The sequence below is a fragment of the Ylistrum balloti genome, unplaced genomic scaffold (assembly GCF_031769215.1).
Source record: "Ylistrum balloti isolate Yb309-2 unplaced genomic scaffold, AGI_CSIRO_Ybal_v1 Utg371438, whole genome shotgun sequence".
In the NCBI taxonomy this organism is placed as follows: domain Eukaryota; kingdom Metazoa; phylum Mollusca; class Bivalvia; order Pectinida; family Pectinidae; genus Ylistrum; species Ylistrum balloti.
In genome coordinates, this window is record NW_026782754.1 from 90,547 (window position 1) to 113,812 (window position 23,266).

Genomic DNA, 23,266 nt, shown 5'->3' on the forward strand with positions numbered 1-23,266 from the left:
AGGGGATGAATGTGAAAAAGATGGCGAGACTGGTGACTGTGAATGAACACTACTTGTATTGGCCAGCGTTCTAACAGGGGAACATGTGGCCTGAAGTTCTGATGAAGTCTGTAGGGGGTTGACTGGAGATGAAGGTTGAAACACTGACTCTATCTCGGATACACTCTGTGGGTTGTTGTTGGATAATTGTTGGAACAGGTCTAACTTTACTGTCTGTAGATCCATAGGAATAATTCCGTTATTTGACAGTCCGTTTCTCATTGTGTCCTGATCTGGAGACGAACCTATCAACAACCAAATCAACTGATTTAGTAATGTTAAATAAACATCAAGCAACACATTTTTTACACCAGATTATTACTCAAAACCAACCAATAAAAAACTGGTTTTAAAAGCTGACTCATTACAAATGATGTTTTTATAAATATTGTTAAAGTAATAATTTTCATAGTTGATCTATTTCACTAAAACTGGTGGGTACTCAAAATTAAGAAATTTTATGTCCACAAAATGATAAACACATAGAAATTGACAATGATTATGTAGTACAAGTCATAAATTCAAGTCCCAACAAATTAATATTTTCAGAAATCCACAAAATTTGAGACCCACCAAGATATCTATTTTACAGTTTGATGGTCTTAAATTTCTTAACAAAGCCAATTCTTATAACACAAAATATTCTTTAAGATATTTCAAAGTAAGTATCTTCACTAGAATAAATTCAATGTTGCGGCCCTTTTGGGATCTAGTTAAGACTTATTATCATTATTACCATAACTATCCAACGATAAACCCAAGTCTGAAGATACCCCCATCTCTATCTATTGGTGTTTCAGTGGAATAATGAGTAATTTTTGTCACGTCATAAATGTTCTTTTTTTGTTCTGCAATAAGCTTGTCCTCTGATTTGAAGTCAGAATTTGTACCCTCGCCCCCAGGGCTCACTACAGTTTAAGTACTGTAGGACACTCAATTTTCTCCTGAAGGGCTTTAGCTAATCAATACAACAAGTATGCCTGGTATATATTGTAATACTGTGTTATCGTATTAACTACATACATATGGTAATCATTACTAAAAATCTATTTATAATGCCTTGCGTTGACACAGACACCAACATTTTCATATGACTAGGGTGAGTCAGTAATTCTAGCTATTCTGAAAGTCACTATCAATACAAAGCAACATAGAAAAAATCCATACACTACTTAAACCATACTACATATACACTTTTGCTGACTCAAGTATTTCCCATTCATAATATCTGAATAAGTGACATGTTACTAGTTATCAAAGTGCAAATCATGAATCATATCACGGTCATTATATAATTAGTACTTTATGGGTCTGAAATAAACAATGGTTTTATAATGAAATCTACAAGATTCCTTTCTGTATGCATCATCTTTATCTTGTCATATAATTGAGTGTAAAATACTAACATGTCAACATAATCACAGTCCAAATTCCATAAAACGCGGGCAAAATATGAATAAAGATTTACACGGAGACTCCTGAAAAAGTACAGGAATAAAACCAGGTGTTCAGGCAGAGTAAGTGTCTTCTGCTTCATCAACAATACCTGCCATGAAAATCTTCCAAGTAATAATGTCACACACTCAAATTAACGAGCATCAAACAAAATAAAAAATATTTGCTTTAATTCTATGGTGGATCATTAGATAGGCATATGGGTGTGATTATAGTTAGGCATGGGCTTACTGGATAATAAAAACAAGAATTTGCATGTGACGTAATTTAAATGGAACCCAGAATTGATGTGTAAAAGAAATAAGTCTGCAGTTAATTTACCATATCTAGCACAATGGTTGTCCATTAGTCATATATATATATATATAAACACTACTTCCTGTTTTAAGAAAATTAACATTTCATAATATATTATTCACTTACATATAAATTTGCTCATGAAGGAAGATTTGTTAAGCTTTTATCACATTATATCAAAACATTCTCCTCATAAAACAATGGACATGTATCTGATAACTCATACTGAATCACTGGCAAAATTTTGATTGAAAAAAAAAATCAAATTATTGGTATCTATGAATTTTTATAAAGGAAATGGAACACAGAAGTACATTATTTTCATAATTATTATCAACACGTCTATTCAAAAATAAATTACATCTGGAGCCAAAATTTGTGATTCAAATATAACATACAGGTTTTATTCAGCTGGCACTAATATATTATAATCTGTTCTGTTAAAGCAATCTTGTACGGCTTAATAAATCCAAACCTGGAAAACAATCCACCTGCCTCTGTCAGTAGAATTATATACATATTGCTGTTAGTACTATCACAAAACCAACAAACAATATCCCATTGTCCTGCACCCCTGACTTGAACTGAGAATGTTGGCTCTCCAGGATGGGCTTATTAAAAGGTAGATATGTTCAGCATTATACATATGTAACACAATATAGCTTTAGAAGTTTTTAGTTTGGCGAGAATATGTGAGCAAATATTAAAACTTGAGTTAAATGAGATTTTAAAAATCTTATATGAAAAGAAAGAAATTTAAGACAGTTTTTATCAGAAGGTTTTAATGACAAGTACAGACGACAAATTAAATGGAAGCAGTTGTTTTGTTACACCTATTTTCTTTCATGATATACTGTCATTGTCCATATCTTGACATCACAGTGATTTCTGACCCAAGTAGCTAATGAAACATTCTCCAAGGAACATTGGTAATATTGTTATATGTAAAAAATAACAAAGACAAATTCACTTGATAACAGGCCAATTACAAGATAGATTTTAACTAACACAGTAACCAAATGACCAGGTAGTTGATTCCGATTTGTTCACCAAGGAAGCCTTTATGTCCATGTTCAGTGGCGATTAAAACTAATTATTATCAGCCTTGCTAGTCATCACTTACATAGGTTCATTTATAGGTCACTGTTTCATGTACACCTAAAGGTATTCATATGTATAAGATGTACACAAGATAATCACTTTATAGAACGAATACAAAAGGGAACCTGTTTGGGAGGAGATCAAACGGCTTATTAAATGGGCAAATTAAAACAGCTCATAATCAGTTTGCTATTGTACACAGAGTGTGTTAATGTGGAAATAGCCGTAGTATTAAACTTGTGTTATCTTTATTGCTGTAAATGCTGCACTGTATCCCTGTAACTGTATCTTTAAAACTTCTATACTGTATGCACACATAACTGCTACACTGTAAGACTGTAATTAAATAACTACTACATTAGACTGTAGTTAAATAACTACTACATTACATTTCTATAACTGCTACACTGTAAGACTGTAATTAAATAACTACTACATTGTATTTCTATAACTGCTACACTGTAAGACTGTAATTAAATAACTACTACATGGTATTTCTATAACTGCTACACTGTAAGACTGTAATTAGATAACTACTACATTGTATTTCTATAACTGCTACACTGTAAGACTGTAATTAAATAACTACTACATTGTATTTCTATAACAGCAGTATCCCTGTAACTGTTACAATTTATCCATGTACCTGTATCCCTGTAACTGCTACACTGTATCCCTGTAATTGCTACACAATATTCCTGTAATTGCTAAACTGTTTCTCTGTAACTGCTACTCTGTCCCTTGTAAACATAACAAAGGCTGCCTTTTGGAGAATTGTGTTCTAAAACTACTATATGTATTTTACTTCCACTATACTGTATCCTGTACCCATTGGAGCAATGTATAACAACCTCCAGAATCATTGTATCATGTCCATGTGGCTGTATCCATGGTTACACATCATTACATTGTATTGCGCCATATATGGGTTGTACATACGCATTGTTTTATTGCCATTTACAGTTGGAATCTATTTGTTTATTAATATTTTGGTATGAACTTCAACATAGAACTGTGGGAATTGAAACTGGAAAAAGTAAACTTTTATATGGTATATTGTAGACATTATAAAAAACTCCATCTCACTTTTCTCTGTAGTTATTTAAATAGGATACATGTATTTCCTTGTGTAAACTATAAGGACTTATAACAAGTTGTTGTGATCACATACAGTATATAACTACATATACATGAAGGAATATACACAAGTAATATTCCCACTGAAACTTCATCATAAATCAATAGATGAAATATGCCAAAGAGCAGACAATAAACAAATAATAAATAAATAAATAAATAAATAAATAAATGGTTAAACAACAGGTCCCATACTTAATCATTGGCCATTCTAAAGTCATGTTTTTGCAACTTTTCTTCAAAATTAGCTGGTCATATGGAACACTCTTGGCTTGCAGTTGTGAAGTTGTCCTTTCCCATGACCTTTTTGAACTTACAGGAAATGTGTCAATTACATCTTGTCTTTACCAAAACACCAACCTTAATTCCTCCAGGGGATTACCTCTCGTGTCCTATCATAATCAGAACACAACACCAGCTGATGTTTATTTGATGATAGTCTAGCCATTTCTGACAATATCCCCATGATAGGTACGGTAATATGTAATAAACATTACACTAGTTAATCAAGTAAGGGTTCGTATGATTCAACATAACTTATTTAACTAACAATCCTGATCAATAAGACCACAATCAGCCTCTAACACATAACATGATTCCCTTTTTAGGTCAGAGTTAAAATATCAGCAGGAAACATTGGTTTGTATAGATAAATTTCTATGGGAACTTAAAATTATCAGACCCCTAGTGTATTTTCTCTTCACATGAATGTTTTTGTAACCCAATACACAGCCTTCAAAAATCTTCCGGAATAATTTTGTTCTTTAACATTACTATTGTGCCCTATAAAATCATATTTAAACACTGAATCTTACTAAATAAATTATCATTTCCTAGAACTGATACCTAAGAATATCAAGAAACAAATATAAAAATTGTTTGTTTTGAATTGATACACAATGGACTTAACACATGTAACCGACCTGTATAGGAATTTTCTACACAAATATACCAGATATTTTACATCTGTACAAGTCTACAACACCAGAACCTGAGCAAGAATGTTAATTAGCTTGTTTAGCATCTCTGTATGTCATAATGTATATTCCAGTCGACTAATGGCCTGAACACCAGGTGGATTTGTACAGTTAACATACCACAGCAGTTAGTAGTAATATAGGGCCTTTATAACTGATCTAAAGGACCTGGTAGGTAATGTAGGTGGGTCTATTTGGCCCCCTTTAAGTCATGTCAACCTGATCAGGTAAAACACATGTGAAATAAAGGATTTTGTACTGTTGGCAGAAGTAAGTAATATTTGGACCTTATAGCTAGCTGAAAAGTGAGTTAATATACTGTAGGCAGTAATATTTGGTCCCTACAACTGACAGGCAAGTATTCTAGGAAGTAATATTCAACCCCTATATATAGTTGACTGGTGAGTACTCTAGGCAGTAATATTTGACCCCTATATATAGCTGACTGGTGAGTATTCTAGGAAGTAATATTTGACCCCTATATATAGCTGACTGGTGAGTACTCTAGGCAGTAATATTCAACCCCTATATATAGCTAACTGGTGAGCATTCTAGGCAGTAATATTTGACCCCTATATATAGCTGACTGGTGAGTACTCTAGGCAGTAATATTCAATCCCTATAGCTGACAGGAAAGAATCAAAAGCAGCAATGTTTGGTCCCTATAGCTGACAGGTCAGTACCATAGGTGGTAAATAGTTGGTCGCTATGAATGTTAGACCCTGATAGCTGACAGGCTAGTGTATGTCGGTAGGCACTAATATTGGACCCCTTTTGCCATCAGGTAACAGCTACTATATAATGTAATACTATGGGATTAGACTCCAAGGGTAAAAGTTCCATAGTCAATAACATATTGCCCTACTGCTGACTGATCATGTGTAACACAGCTGGAAAGAATGAAGAGGCTCCTACAATAAAATCATGAGTTCCATGGTGTCGTCAGATGCTGTACTAACAGATTGCCATGGAATTTGAGGTGAAAGAGTACATTCTTATAAATTAGCCTAAATGTTACTAGAATGACAGTGTGTCAAGAAGAAGTGGGCAACGACCTGTAATATAGGTTACAAGGTAACAAACAAGTGGTGAAGTCTCGCAGATCTATATGGAGTGTTAGGGGAGGGTAGGGTGGTCTATATACCTGAATTGGTCAATATTAATTATATATTTTATAAGACAGTGAGTAAGGAGTGGAGTTGTCCATCTGAAGTAACATAAGGGGCCTGGGGAGGAGTATGTGGGGTCATATTGGGTAGGGGATAGGGGAGATAAAGTAGGAGGGTGTTTACCAGTGTGGGGTAGGGTGAGAGGGATGGGGGTGATGAATTAGGGTGTTTTACCTGTTTGGGGTGAGGAGGGATGGGGCTGATGAATTAGGGTGTTTTACCTGTTTGGGGTGAGGAGGAGTAGGATGATGAAGTAGAGAAGTTTTTATCTGTATGGGGTGGGGACACGTAGGTTGATGAAGTAGGAGGGTCTTTACCTGTGTTGATGGTGTTACTGTTGTTATGTGGGGCCTCTCCTTGAAGACTGCTGTTACAGTGATCTGGAAAGACAGAAGTATGACTAACATGAATATTAAAACAGGCAACATTATTGACTTACAGTATATCAGTCTACAATAAATCTTTTATCCTGTGTATCTATTTACATTATACAGGCTATCATACCTAAACCTTTTTACCCACAGCTTTATTACATCAAGAAATCTCATTTCCCAGAATCAATAAAACTAAAATACAACTTTGTTTTTATAGGTTTTTTATGTATATAATACTCCCATAGATTGTATACTTTTTACAGAAAAAGGAAATTACGGCTTAACTTCCTCAAGATATTTTTGATAAAGAGTTTGTTGCACTGTGCATCAAGTTTTAATTAAGTACAAAACAGCTATTTGTTCTTGTTTCTAAAAGTTCTCTCATAAATATTTACACGTACATGTAATTGTGGTTGTAAGCTGTAGCACTCAACTCAACAAGCCAATGAGCCTGCATGAATGCCTGTACAGGTAAACTCCGTTATGTATTGCATATTTGTAGCTTATCTATCAAAGATGCATGTAGACTGCAATTTTGTTGCTAGGATAAGTATTTCTGGAATATCCCGTTTCTATTAAACCTGGACGTGCACCATAATAAATGTCTATATAGAATATCCAATTTCTATAAAAACTAGATGTGCATCAACAAAAAATGTCTCTAATGTACCAGGCTTCACAACAATAACAAGTGCACTGTGTACTGCACTTAACCGCAGTCATTAGAAGAAAGTTTCGGTAATGAAAACACTTGATTGGCTTTTATCTTTACCAGTCGCGGAAAACAATACATTAGGTCTCACAGCATGTTAATTAGATCAATCAGGGACATGCACGCACTGGGCATTAATAAGTAAATACAACTCAAAAGTTGTTTAGCATGGTAGTTCACAATAATATCACTTTCCATCTCCCTGATGTTGTGTCTTTTATCCTACCTTTTGACAAACCTCATAAAGACATACATCTTTCAACGGATATACGTCATTAGAAGTACAATGATTTATGTGAAATCCTTTGTATAGTTCAGAGTGTAAACTCTTCTTAATGTACCGTAACTAGTATACATTTTCTTATACACTGCATGTGTGCATATGCATGAGAAGTTCAAGACCGATTGTGTTTGACAAGTTTTAAATGCACATCCTCATACTTTTTGCAACAATATATATCAAAACCTAAACAAATCTGACAACCTGAACATATTACCTCGTTAACAAAATTGAGCATAAATAATGACAAGAAGGCAACATATAAACAGAACAAGAGTTTCTTGAAAAAGTAAACTAGTGGATTATAGTAGGGAGAGATTGATTAGCATAGACACTGAAAATCCCAGTGAATGCCACCATATGTATAGGGACAACACAGAAATAAATCAAACAGGTCTTCTCAGTCATTTTCTTAATGAAATCTTCAATAGAAATATACACCAACAGATTAGCACATTCAATTTCTGAATTGGTCAGAAAATATTTTTTCAAATTTGATTTCGAGTGAAGTTTTAAAAACAATCTATTATATATAGTGTAGTTGTGTACGTAAGAGTTTAACAAAGAAAATATGACCTAAGCTAGGTAGTTAAGAATAAATGGGAATTGTTTGAAGATTGTGTGCTTCCTGAACATTGCACAACTACAGCAGACTGATTCATTCAACAGACATACTTAGGTAGATATCTGTTAAAGCACCCAAGAAATGCCTTTCATCTTAAAACCACACAAAGCTGACCTACTGCTAGATATGGCTATTAGACCATTAGTGAATGACGTGTGCCAAATATTCCTAAATTTCTCTATCTGACATGTTTGCATATTGTAAGGATTGACACTATTGGGATCATATGTGGAACTCAAGGATCCACTCACCCAACACTCAGGCCAGAAGATTTTTAATGTTTACAACTTAAAATGAATTGAATATCAATCTCACACAATTTTTTTCATTTAAGGAAGCTTATTTCCTTATGCCAGATCTGGCTTGCAAAAACCAAGAAAACCTTAAATGAAGACTTATTCTCTTTAACAGTGAAGCCCTTGTAATATCCTATAGTGGTCATATGATGTTGATACTATATACCATTAGTGTTGTAACTGTATCAATCTTCTACTAAGATAATGCGTATTTAAGTTTCAATCTTTATACATAAGTACTAGAATAAGATATCTAGAGAGGACTGGGTTACCCATGTGATGTAATTGGTCTTCATTTTACATATCACAGCTGCTGCACTGAACTTGCTCAACAGTCGGTTCATTACCGTAATGGCTTCATCAGGCACTGCACAAACACATGCATCATGCACTCTGGCTCTATAAGCCGTCAGCTTGCATCTCAAGCAAAAATACTAACCAGAAAACAGCTGAATGCCATAAAAGTCATTTGTTAACTTCTAGTTTACCATACATCTTTAAAGTTGGGCAATGTACCAAACATTTTTTTGGAAAACCAATTGAAATATGTTAAACTTGAATTACTTTACAAAGAGGAACATGTACAATACATGTATTTACAGTGCACCAACTTGTTTAGCACAGAAATTCAGTAACACTTATGTCAGAATCTATTAGCAAAAGATTGTCTTTTTTATTCACCTTCTAAAGACAAAACTCGAGATGTAGAACATAAAATTTAATTTTTCCTTTTTCCCCTCATGATGTCTTAAATAAAATGATACTCAACCTGTCATTTCACCATGTTTTCTAAAAAAAAAATTGCATTCTGTAAGATTGTTTATTTATGCGGGGGACTTATTTTTGCAGGGGACTTATTTTTATCAAATTTATGGTTACCAGATATTCTAATTCCATGAATTTATATGTCCACAAAATGAAAAACAGACAAAGGCAAAATGGGTTATAGGAATTCATTTTGTGACATGGATTATAGAAGGAGTTCATTTTGTGACATGGATTATAGAAGGAGTTCATTTTGTGACATGGATTATAGAAGGAGTTATGACATGGATTATAGGAGGAGTTCATTTTGTGACATGGATTATAGAAGGAGTTCATTTTGTGACATGGATTATAGAAGGAGTTCATTTTGTGACATGGATTATAGAAGGAGTTCATTTTGTGACATGGATTATAGAAGGAGTTCATTTTGTGACATGGATTATAGAAGGAGTTCATTTTGTGACATGGATTTTGTTATATAGAAGGAGTTCATTTTTCATGGATTATTCATTTTGTGACATGGATTATGACATGGATTATAGAAGGAGTTCATTTTGTGACATGGATTATAGAAGGAGTTCATTTTGTGACATGGATTATAGAAGGAGTTCATTTTGTGACATGGATTATAGAAGGAGTTCATTTTGTGACATGGATTATAGAAGGAGTTCATTTTGTGACATGGATTATAGAAGGAGTTCATTTTGTGACATGGATTATAGAAGGAGTTCATTTTGTGACATGGATTATAGAAGGAGTTCATTTTGTGACATGGATTATAGGAGGAGTTCATTTTGTGACATGGATTATAGAAGGAGTTCATTTTGTGACATGGATTATAGAAGGAGTTCATTTTGTGACATGGATTATAGAAGGAGTTCATTTTGTTATTAAGATTTTATCCCTGAAATCAAGTGAAAGCAAAAACTTATACAAGGAAAACCCAAAATTTGAGCCCCACAAAAAATTATATTTTTTACAGTAATCTGAATTTGTAGCATCACATGTTTGATTAAGATGATCACAAGTTATGAGTATGTCAAGTACTTGTCATTTTATACACACATGTACATCATCAGAACATGTAATAATAACTGTCCTTGAACATTTTACATAAGTTACTGTAAATAATAGAGATAATACTGGGAAATTTTCTCAAATGTTTGTAAACATGTCACAGATAATAGGCTCAATTTTATCCATCTGAAATGTCAAAATGTAGCAGAATTATTGATGTCTCTCTGGTATTTCAGATACTACTTGTTTCCTCCCAACTTGACTAAAGAAAATATCTCTGAAGCTCGATCAGAAAAGTACGCAATTAAAGTCAGAGATCCTGGTTAACGTAGGAACCCTCGGGAATCACTGAAAATATTATTTGTCACAGACCTGAGACCTATGTTACCTTTTGGCACCTAAATAGAGATCCCAAGTAATATTGACAAATACTTTTACAGGCCTCATTATTGAGAACTTCAGGACAACAGCTATCTCATGAGGAAGAATCAGAGGTCATGTGTGGTAAGGTAATAAGATGTTAGGGAGATTTTTTCTTTAACTCGATCAGTAGAGTGAAAGACAGTATTTGTCACTGTCAAGGTTTAAAGACCCATGTTTGTGTCTTTATTTCTAATCTTGTATTGATGATGGCATCTCATGGCACACATGAAATTACAAATTCATTGAAGCAAAGGGAGATAATCTGGATTGTCAACTATTAATAGTTTTTATCATTGCCAAATTCTCAAATCTTGTTTCCATTTCCTATTACAATACTAATAACTATTTTAGTGCTTAATGAGACTACAACATATTACACATTTATGGAGTTAGTTAAAACGAAAAACCTTTATATATCAGTTTAATCTCTTATGGAAAATCACAACATCTGTTATATTAACATATTTTTCCCATTACATCTTGAAGGTCCTGATGTGAGAATGAAGCTACCATCATTTTCTACTTAGTATTCAAACTGACACCACCCATTCATGTGATTAAATAAATTGATGTAACTTGAAGATATTCACAAACTTTCTTTCATCAGGACATGTATATCTATTGTTAAGTTTATCTGTAGGTAAATTTATATGTATATGCTATTGCAGAGGAAGCATAAAAAAATATTGTGAAAACATTAAAAATGTAAAGACTAGATCTGGCAACGATCTAAAGCATCAGTGCAATGATTTACATGTACATATAAATCACACAATTTTGTTCAGTGTTTGTCTCAAGTAGATTGCCAGATGAGATAAACAGATATTCTTATTTATCAAATAAAACATACAGAAATTCTTAATTTATTTCCAATGACATACCAGGCACAAACATATTATAGGGGTCAACATACAACTGAAGAAAACCTTAAATTTTTAATTGTCCTGCTTTCAAAGCTGATCTTATTTGATGATGACAGCTTATAACACAGCATATATGGGCTGATTGTTTTTATAAATAATTATTAACTTATTAGGTTAACTTAGTTGTAACCGAAAACTTGTCTGTCCAACAGGAAATAATGCTGGTATACAAACTGAAAGTAAATATTTGAGATATACTCACAATTTCTACATGTGTGCATATAAAATTGCTTTCACTATTTCCTTAGATAAGATAAGATTGGGTGTTTTACAGATTTAACCTCACTGGTTGAACTATTGGCAAGCAGCAAAGGGGCACATACATGTTTATGTACAGGTGATTAATCTGATAACATTCCACAGATAGGCTCTCCAGACTCTGTAACATCAGTTGATTCACTTGGCTGAGACAAAGTTGTATTAATATCACCGAGGGAGAGAGTAAGATTTCACTAGGCCTAGACAGAGCTGTATTAATATCACTGAGGGAGAGACTTGGATCTCATTGGGCCTAGACAGAGCTGTATTAATATCACCGAGGGAGAGAGTAAGATTTCACTGGGCCTAGATAGAGCTGTATTAATATCACCGAGGGAGAGACTCGGATCTCACTGGGCCTAGACAGAGATGTATTAATATCACTGAGGGAGAGAGTAAGATTTCACTGGGCCTAGATAGAGCTGTATTGATATCACCGAGGGAGAGACTCAGATCTCACTGGGCCGAGACAGAGCTGTATTTACATCAATGAGGGAGAGACTCATATCTCACGGGGACTAGACCGAGATGTATTAAATACCACTTGGGAGAGATTCGCAGCTGTAATATCATTGAGCAGAGACTGGGAGCTTAATGTGATTGAGGAGAGACTCAGTGCTTTAATATCAGTGGGCAAAGACTCAGCGCTGTAATATCACTTGGCAGAGAGTCAGAGCTGTATTAATATCACTTGGGGAGAGACTCAGCCATGTCTTTACATCAATGGGAGAATATTGATGCAAAAAACCAACAATGTTATACACAACTTTAGGCAGCAAAGAAGTTTACCCTGCATATTCAACCTAAAATGTAACCAAAAATGGGTTGGATGGAAAGCTACCTTTCTATTTAAAGATAATCCAATCTTTTTTGCAACAGTAGAAGAAAAGACCTTTCTGTATTGTCTGAATAAAATCATTGCTGCTAGTGTTGAAACTATCTATTTTTTCCCAAATTTTAAATTGTTCATCATATCTCCTATTGCAGAGCTGCAAATTGAAATATTGGTACAAATTTAAACTCACATTTCTACATTATATTCCCGTAATATTCACTATGATAGTCCTGCAAGTCATGCAAACAACACTCTTCTGATCTTTTATGAATATAACAAATATATATTTTGTCCATATGGAACCAGCTTTTGCAAGCTGCAGGTGCAGGGACTCCAACATTTTTGTGAGCACAGGGTTTTGCAAATCAGTGCCAATTGTTGGTTTCATTCAAGGGAAATAATTTTGTCATCTTTTAGACTTCCAGGTGTCCCAGTTTTCAAAATCAAAGTCAAAATATGATGAATTGTCAAAATTAAATATTGATGTTATTAATGAAATATTACATCTCTACTCTGCAGAGATAATGATATATCTACCTAACTGAATAATCAGTAGGCCTATTGTATTCAAATGTAGTGTATACTGGCAATGCTACCACTACTTGTAACTAAAGCTATTTAAATATTAGAATTTGCTCTTGCTACATGCAATGTACTCTGATCTGCTGACATATTGGAAAAACATAATCATGTAAATGTTATTATAATTTTCATAAAGACTTATGTATCATGATACAGAAATATTTCCTTTAGTACTGATTTTTACGTGCAATTTTACATCATTTCGTCTTAACTTAGTGTAATGTAGACTGTGATAAAAAAATGGTAGGATCTATTGCTTGAAATTCAACATTGAAACTTCCTATAAACATTTTAAAACTTAACTGTATATAATTCAGGTTGATATTGACAGAAATTTACATTTTTAAATCACCAAGTTGTGTGAAAATAACAGGTCCTGCAAAAATGACTCATCAAATGGTCTGTTGCTGATTTCCTAGTTCACTGATGAATGTTATTTTATGATTCAGCTCTGTAAAATAAGTGTATTTAAGCACTAGCTACATACCGCCATCGTTGAGAGTTGATGTTGGCTGCACTGTGCCGTTGGTTGAATCATACTGGTTTAACATCTTGAGCAAATCATGATTAATTGCCGATTCCATCTTGCTTTGACCTGAATAAAACATTATTATGTAAATACACTTCTACTATTCATTTCAACAATGCCATCATTATTCTCCTATGTCATGGCATATTTGCACACAAGTAATGTGATTTTAATTAATGATAAAAAAAATAACTATATATTGAAGGCATATGATATATATCTGCACATATCATATGGTACATATGGGGCCAATAATAACCTCATTTTTTATTGAAATTATTTCTTAATTACAACAAACTCCCAAAATTTGCTATTTACTTCCAAAAGTTCCTTCCCAATTACTAATTTTCTTAGCTGCCCAAAATAAGATCCAAACATCCCATCCCAAACCACTGAAAAAAGGCTGCAGGATCATAATGTATTTGATAATAAAGGATGGACTAAAGAATAACAATATTTTTCTGTATAATTTGCAAACAAGATTGATCATGTGCAAATAAGTATAATGTAGTTGTTTTGCCATTTCATTCAGTGCTTTCAACTTTAATGTACGACATGGAGACTTGTGGATCCTAATCTTAAAATGATATTAAGAAGATGTTCTATTTTTAAAGGGTTTTTTTTCATTGGGTAAATGATTTATTACTTCTTTTAAAGACACTGTATTCAAATGTAATTTGTAAAGATTTATTACCAAAGTAGTTCCATTAAGAAATACCTTGAATGTGTTCCAGTCTGTTTAATGTACTGATGTATATATACTTTGTTCTCTTAATCTCACAAGTTCTCTTCTCACAGCAAATAAAACGATGGATGTAAAATGCACAAGGGTTTTTTGTTAACAAGTGGTTGACAAGGAAGCAGCGCTATTGATATAAACATAAATCACACTCTTCCCGCTCGATAACAGTCGCTTCCCTCTACGTACAGGAAGAATCGGAAACTAGATCTACTGGCTTATTCAGTTTTCCTGGTAAAATTAAACATAAATTTTCTAAAACATGTTTTTTTTTCAAAATGATCAATAAAATTGTTATAGGTTGAAGACCACTGTTACAGCTATGGCTGATGATTATAATAATAGCGATTCTTTTTATCAGTATCCTATTATTTTATTATGTAAATATGATTACACGATTATCATTCTACATTTCTTTATAGATATATATCGTTAAAAGATCTACAAGTATATAGTATGAAGTTTGAAACATTACTGATCAGATAAGCTAAAAGTTTCGATTCCATCATGTCACGTGTTTGGCTCATTCAAACAAGATGTAAACAAATGGTGGAATGTTTATCAGAGAGACTACGGCAATTCTTGTCTAGGTCACATCGTCCAGATCACATGAAATAACGGTGACCGCGTGACTTGGGCACCTGTGATGAACTGTGCCCCGGCCGCTGCCGCATCATATCGACAAAAATGATAATAGAGCAGTGAATTATACAGAAAACTTCTTCGCAAGAGACAGGTAGGTTTAACTCAAATTCAACAAAGCGAATGGCATGCTGCCAAAACACGAATACAGCTAAATGGGCGCCATATTGGTTTTTACTATTCTGTACATACCTTGTTTTATGAATTTTAACACTTTTTCTCTCGTTTCTGGTGAGACAGTTTCTTGCTGTAACTCAGATGGCATAACGTTATGATGTTTTCAATTCAATTTGTAAATACCACGGCTGACAAAGGTGTCGAATGTTCTTTTACTTGACAACAGTTGTCTCATTCCCATTTCCGAACAACCCGTACTAGCTTCTGAATATATTAACCATTCTTTGTGGGATATGGCCCCATCCTCCATTTTGATTGGTCGCTTATTAACAATGTCATTACGCACTTGCCCCAGTTATCGACCAATCAAATGCCCAGACACTATAATGCATGGTGAAGGTCGGAAGATCTATGAATAACTCGGAAACGAAAGTTGCAATACACATCGGGTCTATGAATAGAGACAGACACTAAACTCGTGAGACAAGTTAAAAACAGGCATATATTAGACTTGATCTGCAAGATTAGTTTGCAACGCCTGGACACTATTTAGGGATTTTGCGAATATACCTTATTGGACTTAACAGGGATATGATTTATAGACTGCCTTTACGTCACGGAGTTTCTCGTTTGTAGGTCAACATCAGGTCATGTGTTTACGAAAACGATAAGGATAAACTATTTCCTATTACAATCATTATTATACGTATATATAGTATACCTGTTCGATGCACTCGCATTGAAAAATCGATAATTAAAAGAGAAAGAAATATTAATAAAAACTTTGGCAGAGATATATAGCTTTAATTTATAACGTGGTAAATTAGAAATAAATGTCCGTGAATATGTTATCAGTATTACAATGAGTTAGCTTTTTTTCAGTTGTAAGCTTATTTTTTCCAACTTCGTTGATGAATAATTTCCGTTGTATTTTAGATGTCTTATATATGTATTATAAGCGGAGAAGAAAAATAAAACGAGTGCATTTTATTTTAGATTTTATTTATGCCATTTTCGGGTTTCTTTTTTTTTTTTTTACTTTTTTTTTGTCAAAAACCAAATTCACCCGTAAATCGTGTAGAAAGTGGATAAGGTTTTAGCACCTATAGCGGAGGTAAATCGTTGCCTTATGATTAGTCTAGTAGCTATTTTTCAAAAGAAATGATTTGCAGGTCATATTTATTTATTTCATACTTCACATATTGTATGAAACATATATGTTGATAAAGAATTATCATATTTCAAAAAGTTGATCATCTTTATATCACCATGCTGCTTAAAATAATTGTAAAAGATAATGTGGAGTTATACAATAGACTGTTTCCTCTTAAATTCATGGGGAAAGTCCCAAATTAACCTACATTTTACCCCGGGTTTCACATTAGGGAAAACTCTAACCATTCTCACATACACATATAGTAAGTGTAACAGTGGTAAATACTAGCACTGCTGGATATGAGAGAACTCGTCCTCTCAGGGGCAAAGATATTCTGTAGTAAAGATAAACTTTAAACAACACAAATATTGAATAATTATCATTACTTGTTATAAGAACATCAATATGCATTGACCTACAGAAAGTGGAAGAATTTTAGGTATTCCTGATCAAGAGAGAACTCGTACGTTCTGTAATAAAGATAAATTTCATTATAAGATGAAAATTTATAAGTTAAACGTCTTAGAGATCAAAAATGACCAAGAATTGTGCTGTATGTTTAATGTAAAATATAAAAATATTCACAAAAGTTTGTAGATGTCTGGAAAAGTTTATTCTATAAATATTACTACAATACGCCATTCAATATATTAATAAATGTATGCGACCTCTTGTTTCACATGTGTGTCGGACACCTTGTGCGTCCTGGGTTCAATTCCTAGTGGAGGCACACACATAAATATTTACCTATACTACGTTAGTACGTCTACATAAATTCAGGTGCTTTGACAAGATTATTTAAAACTTAATTTTAAAATCTTGCGTGTATTTTAAATAAAAAAGAGTGTTGCATCAACTTCCTGAAATGTATCCCAGATGGGTATGACCCCAGTTTTGTTCCTGTGACGTAAGTAGTTTTATTTTCAAAGAAAATCATACCACAGCTTTGATATATGTATTTGAAAGATATTTGGCATTTTCTCTAAAAATCTCAAATTCATTCAATTTTATGTTCCGTTTATATGTATCCGTTTTTATGATCTTGCGTATATAGAAAATCGTGAATTTAACAGGTTACTCGATTACGTAAGAACGAGTTTTATCTAAACGTAATTGTCATGTTTGTATCTATTAGTAAGTATATTACAAATCATGCATCTTAATGTCAAATAAAAAAAGCAAATATCGGCATGTTACCAAAATCTTAATTCAAATTCCAAATCGATAAAAAGGAGGAAAAACAAGAAAGATTTACTCGGAGACCTATTTAAATGTCAGCCATAACCAATGGCAACAAGTGCGGATAGTTGGATAGCAAAGTGGATACTACATTCGTATACATTTCAAACGACTAGGGTTCGATTCCACGACCGGACAAGACATGGTACCTCGCGCGCTTCCATCAAGGCTAATAAGATTAATCACTATACATGACAGAAATAAAATCTCGTCTACATAGATATATCTGTTTATCATGCACCTTCACATATATGTTTGCTGTATTCAGCAATATTATAGTAAATAATACATTAAAAAATATGTCTTTTTAAATAAGCGATTTATTTGTTGACTTTATTACAAAAAAAGAGTTACGTCTATCGAAGTTTGGAACTATATTTCCGCGCGGAGCAATTATTTTAGCGTTCGTTATCAAGCACGTTATCTGACGTTAACGCCTGTCAGATTAAAGAATTGTAACCAACAGTCGGAAGTTTCGATGCTCAAAAATTTCAATTTAGATGTCGAAGGAAAAATATATAATACATGGTCAGTATATAAGCTGTATTTTGGCTGGGGACAGAAAGGCAAATGTGGCCCGCATTTTTTGGCCTTTCACAACACTCGCCAAAATAAGACAATATTTTAAGACATGTTATCTCACCTTGATAATGAACGTGTGTATATAAGTCCGGTTCCTGCCACAGTGCCTTTGAGAGCAGAAATTCGGGTGATACGTCCTTTGATCCTATGGGTGGACATCGAGGACTGGTCACTTTGTGATGTCGTACCTGATCCTCTAGAGTAGCTGGCGCGCGCGTCTTCATACTACCTATTTTCACATATAAATATGTTGCATACTATTTTACACCGTGTCAATAGTACTACGTAATGCGAAATTTCAGAGTTCATTCGGTTTTAATGTTATAGGTCAGTTGTGTTTAGTTGATATTTATCTTTTTTTATTCTTGTTATCTGATAGCTGTTTCACAGAACATCCCAAAACGACAATACTAAAACACTTTATCTTATATATACTCAAAAATAATTCATGTCATGATTCTGAATTTTTCAATAAATATTTGAAAGTGGATTGCACGAAAGATTCACAGGATATGACATCTTTCAATACAAATTTAGAATAGAATACAACATAGCCAAACATTTAAACTGAATCCTACGACAATAATTTAATATATGTATCATTCATCAGAAACTCCTTTTTAAAAGTAAACAATTTGTGGCACACGATGGATTTAGATTCTGAAATATAACCTGTTTCTGTAGAGTTTTTAAAATTTACTGTTTTCATTTTTCCATTTTTTGACAATATATGCTGGGGAAGATTTTTAAATTAAGAAAAGTAGACTTGAGCAGAAAGATGAGAAACGAACAAATATTTGTTGTTTTGGTTCTGTCCTTTGGCAAGGCACTTTACCCTCGCGGACCTCGCGTATGTTGTTCATGGAGGTAGTCACCCGCTACTACAAGGAAACTCTGCCTCAAAATGATCCTGTTGTTTGCGAGGCGATAAACCCTGCCATGACAAAGTCTGATTTTACTCAGTCTAGTGTTTCTATCCCTTCTACTTCGATAAACACAATAAGATAAAAAAAAAACTCTTACATTTTCACCCGTATTTTCAAGGTTGTTTATAAAGTGACGTAAAGTTTGTTTTCCAAGGTCGATGTCCTGTGTTTATGGATTGGTCTACTCGTCTAAAAAACTCGAGATGCATTGAATTTATCGACCCAGACATTCCTATTTTGCTTTATCGGCACGACCATAAAGGCGTTGAGATGAATGCCTACAGTGAGACAAGATCAAAATAGATTCATTTACAAGGAGGAGGAAGGGGGAGACTGTTAAGAAAAATATGGAAAGCATTTGGAAGAGATAAGATGGAATATAGATTGTCTATAGTTTGAAATGCGAACAGCAGATTATTTTTTATTTGTCCAACTATCTTGCAACTTTTCTCCAGACGGCCTACGTCAGTTACATGTTCATCGTTTCCCCCCGGAATAACCTATATTATGTTTAAATGAACGAAACTGAAATTTGATGTTTAATTCTAACGAATAGATTAAAAATAAATGCGACTAAAACAAAATGACTGGAAAGAAACATTGGTCGAGGGATAGATGTTCAAGTTTTTTTTCTTTCACCTTCTTTGACATTGACAGAGAAATGTATCGGTTTGTTAAAAAACGGAGAATGAAGAAAAAGAAGCAACCCCCTCCCCCGAACCCCCACCCCACCCCGCACCCCCACCCACAAAAAAAGAAGTGATTGCAGTGATGATATAAGAATCTTAATGTTCTTTAGCCACTGCGTTGAAAGCTGCCGATTTTCCTGTTCGGCCGCTAATGAAGCGAAGGATAAAAATTATATAGTTCGTCTGTCATACTCGTAAAATATGTATTATATTGGGAAGCCATATGATAATATCCTATATATGTACTGACTGCATAGTCAGATATTGTTCGTACCCTGACAATACTATGTTACTCATGGAAGCCATAACACGAGTTCGATCTAAAAGTTTGAAACTAAGTATGACATTTAAAGAGGCAATCTTTCATTGAAACTATTTTAATTTATGACAGTAAAACTTAACGGAAAAAATGTATTTTTCTACAGTAGTAAAAGTTAGATAAATACGACAGTCAAAGTCTCGGAGTAACCAGAATTATTGAATTATAAAAAAAACATTTAAAATTCAACCTGCAGTATAAAGATTACTATCACATTAACACAACATACATATATTTGTCAGTACATTACCGTGCTTATACCATCACTGAAAGGCTGCGTGATCCTCTCTTAGGTATAAATTTGAAAATTTTGAAAAACAATAGTGTAGCATTTGTCTGCCATCCGAACGAAAGAATGTCCCTTTCAGATATTTTTTTTCGGATTTTCGTCTTGGTGAAAGACTTTCCTCATACCACCATCTAGTAGCCAGTCAAAAGCAACGTAAAACTGTAACATGGAAGTAAAAATCCTGTCTTATTTCATCAAATGTAATCGTTATCTAAAATGTTCTATATATTTAGTCCACGAACTTGTTTATGGAAATCTAATCCCATTGTAGACACACATTGAAGTACGGTACGTATCCGAAACAAATACATATATCTTTATCTATATTTAAGGTTTTAAATCTTTATCACTGTTACAATATGTACTTTTAACAAAACGGACCTTGGTTCAATATAATCTTGTTATGACCGCATTATCGTAGGGTTCAATACTTTGAAAGGTCTCGGTAACGCTTGTTTTAAGTTATAGTACACTGAAAATATCAAGCGTTTCATCTACTGACTTTTTATTTCGGGTCATTCCGTTACATTCACGAACATGATTTCAGTCCGTCACGATCCGTTATGTGTATGGTATTGAAATACAAATTTGGAAACTGCGGGGTAGGGAGCTTGTGCCAAGTTCTTGTGTCCCTTTGTATAAACATATAACAAGCCTACTGCATTTGCGTAATGTGACGCTACGTTTGCACCTTCCGGAGAATGACGGAAACTCTCGATTGATGACGTTTTAAAGTTTATAACGCTTTCAAACCGGTATGTTCTAATAACAGAGATACAGCGTTCCTTAATATGCAAATCCCTAAATAGAGTTGTCGTTCGTTGCTCTCATTGATTGTAACGGTAATTATTTCTACATTTTTTAAAAGTATACATCGGAGAAATTTAAGCATTGAAATATCTTTAACGGCATTCATGGTCGTTATAAATGTCAGAGCTTGCAAACATTCATATGAAATTTAATTGCTTGTCCTATGCTTATTATAATTTGATTTGACAATGAAGTAAATTATTCTTTATCGACAGTGTAACTTGTCGAATGGAACAGCCTTTTCGATACCCACAATACTTACATTATAACTGCTACACATCTTCGTGGTTATAGCAAATGAAGTGACATTGTCATGGAAATGCAAATAAATTGTATCGGATGCTAATGATAGCTTTAGATGATGAAACCAATTATCAGGAATAAAGTTCACGTAGTCTATTGAATCACATAATGTCACACCGTCCTCTTAAAACCACAGTTCAACATCCAATTTAAGATAGGCGAATATTGTGTTGTAGGTTTAACATTAAAAACAGAATTTTATTTACATACCTGACACCAGAAAGAAGGCCGATGACTAACAATAATGAGAAAAGCAGCTTGATAGCGCAGTTGGTCGGCATATAACGTGTGTGTCGCATTAATGAAATCACATTTACTGTTTAACTCTCCAATACAAAAAACACGAGTAGTCATAGAGGAAGTTTGAAATGAAAACTGGGGATTCCAATGACACGACACGTTTTAAATAGAGTACACATACAATGACGGTAGAGTGTATATATACCCTTACGGCCATAGCCACTCCGTTTGCACTCGTGCAAAACAATATTACACTCATGTAAACCAACATTAAACGGAATTTGATATGAACTACATTGTATTAGAAGTAGACACGATCTTATTGGACTGTAAATATATGTATACAGCATAGGTTTGGGAAGATAGGTGCCTAAGTGTTTGACAAATGTTACGTATGTCGAGAATCGTTTTTTTATCTTTATACACGTTACGCCACCGTCGGTATTATAAGTAACGCATACTGTTGCTACATGTTACGGACGGTAACACAAATTGCACGTGGTTGTTGATACACGTAACGACGATGATACTAATCTCGCGTACTTATTGATACACTTAACGACGGTGATACTAATCTCGCGTATACTTGTTGATTCACGTAACGACGGTGATACTAACCTCGCGTATACTTGTTGATTCACCTAACGGACGGTGATATAAATCGTGTTTATTTCTTTGGTACATGTTATGGATGGTGATATGAATTGACACAAACCGCACGCGTTTTTTGATCGCGTGTGTTTAACATATTACGGGAGGTAAGACGATACTACTTCATATATGATATTGAATTATTTTTTTCAAAAGTCTAGCTCCTACACTTAAAGACCGATAAAAAAGATAGTAACACACTAATCTGGTCACCGATATTTATACCTTACACGTTTGTCTGTGTATTGACTTCAATTGTTCGATTATGCACGACTCAAAGTTAATAATAGGTATTTAGTGAACAGATGTTAATGAGAACATGGACTTTCCTATAACCCAGTTTATTTTATAGTGTACCCTGATAACATTACTTACATAACAACCGTTAAGTTATAACAAGATAGTGCAGTGTGTATAGAACAATTCCAAAATACATTCATACACCATACTTGATATTACAATATCTGAAATTGGCTGGTGACACTCGTTATTGATAGCAAGTGTGGTACTCGTTACGGACGCAATACGCAGAATGTGTGGCACACGTAACGGACGCTATACATAGAATTAGCGCCTCATGGAATTTTGTGAACAACGTTTAATTGGAAGATGGAAATTTCCTATGACCCAATATATTTCCTGTTCTCTAGATAAATTTAGAATATGATCTTACTGTTGTATAGAACATTTGGTGCATGACTGTCCGACAGCGGCGTTATCGATAGCAATAACGTTATTGTTAATACATGTAACGGAAACTATATATAGAA

At 33.8% G+C, this 23,266-nt stretch overlaps 2 protein-coding genes across 4 annotated transcripts in view; one reads left to right on the forward strand and one right to left on the reverse strand.

The window, feature by feature from the left end:
- Positions 1 to 49: 49 nt before the first annotated feature.
- LOC132562500 (uncharacterized) lies at positions 50 to 15,440 on the reverse strand. Its single transcript, XM_060227244.1, has 5 exons — positions 15,368 to 15,440; positions 13,753 to 13,860; positions 6,493 to 6,555; positions 163 to 284; positions 50 to 70 (listed from the first exon to the last, which is right to left on the reverse strand). The coding sequence occupies exons 1-5, from the start codon at positions 15,438 to 15,440 to the stop codon at positions 50 to 52; spliced, it is 387 nt and encodes a 128-aa protein (XP_060083227.1).
- LOC132562508 (uncharacterized Nudix hydrolase NudL-like) overlaps positions 15,152 to 23,266 on the forward strand; it is a 38,999-nt gene continuing 30,884 nt past the window's right edge. For all 3 annotated transcript variants that reach the window (XM_060227253.1, XM_060227254.1, XM_060227252.1), the window contains exon 1: positions 15,152 to 15,269. The gene's annotated coding sequence lies outside the window, so the exon portion shown is untranslated. The remainder of the gene's footprint in view (positions 15,270 to 23,266) is intronic.

Coding starts and splice junctions, on each gene's coding strand:
- LOC132562500 (XM_060227244.1), bottom strand. CDS start 15,440: ATGCCATCTGAGTTACAGCAAGAAACTGTCTCACCAGAAACGAGAGAA. Junction 13,861..15,367: donor GTTAAAATTCATAAAACAAG/GTATGTACAGAA, acceptor TGTTTTATTCAG/GTCAAAGCAAGATGGAATCG. Junction 285..6,492: donor CAGTAACACCATCAACACAG/GTAAAGACCCTC, acceptor GGTTGTTGATAG/GTTCGTCTCCAGATCAGGAC.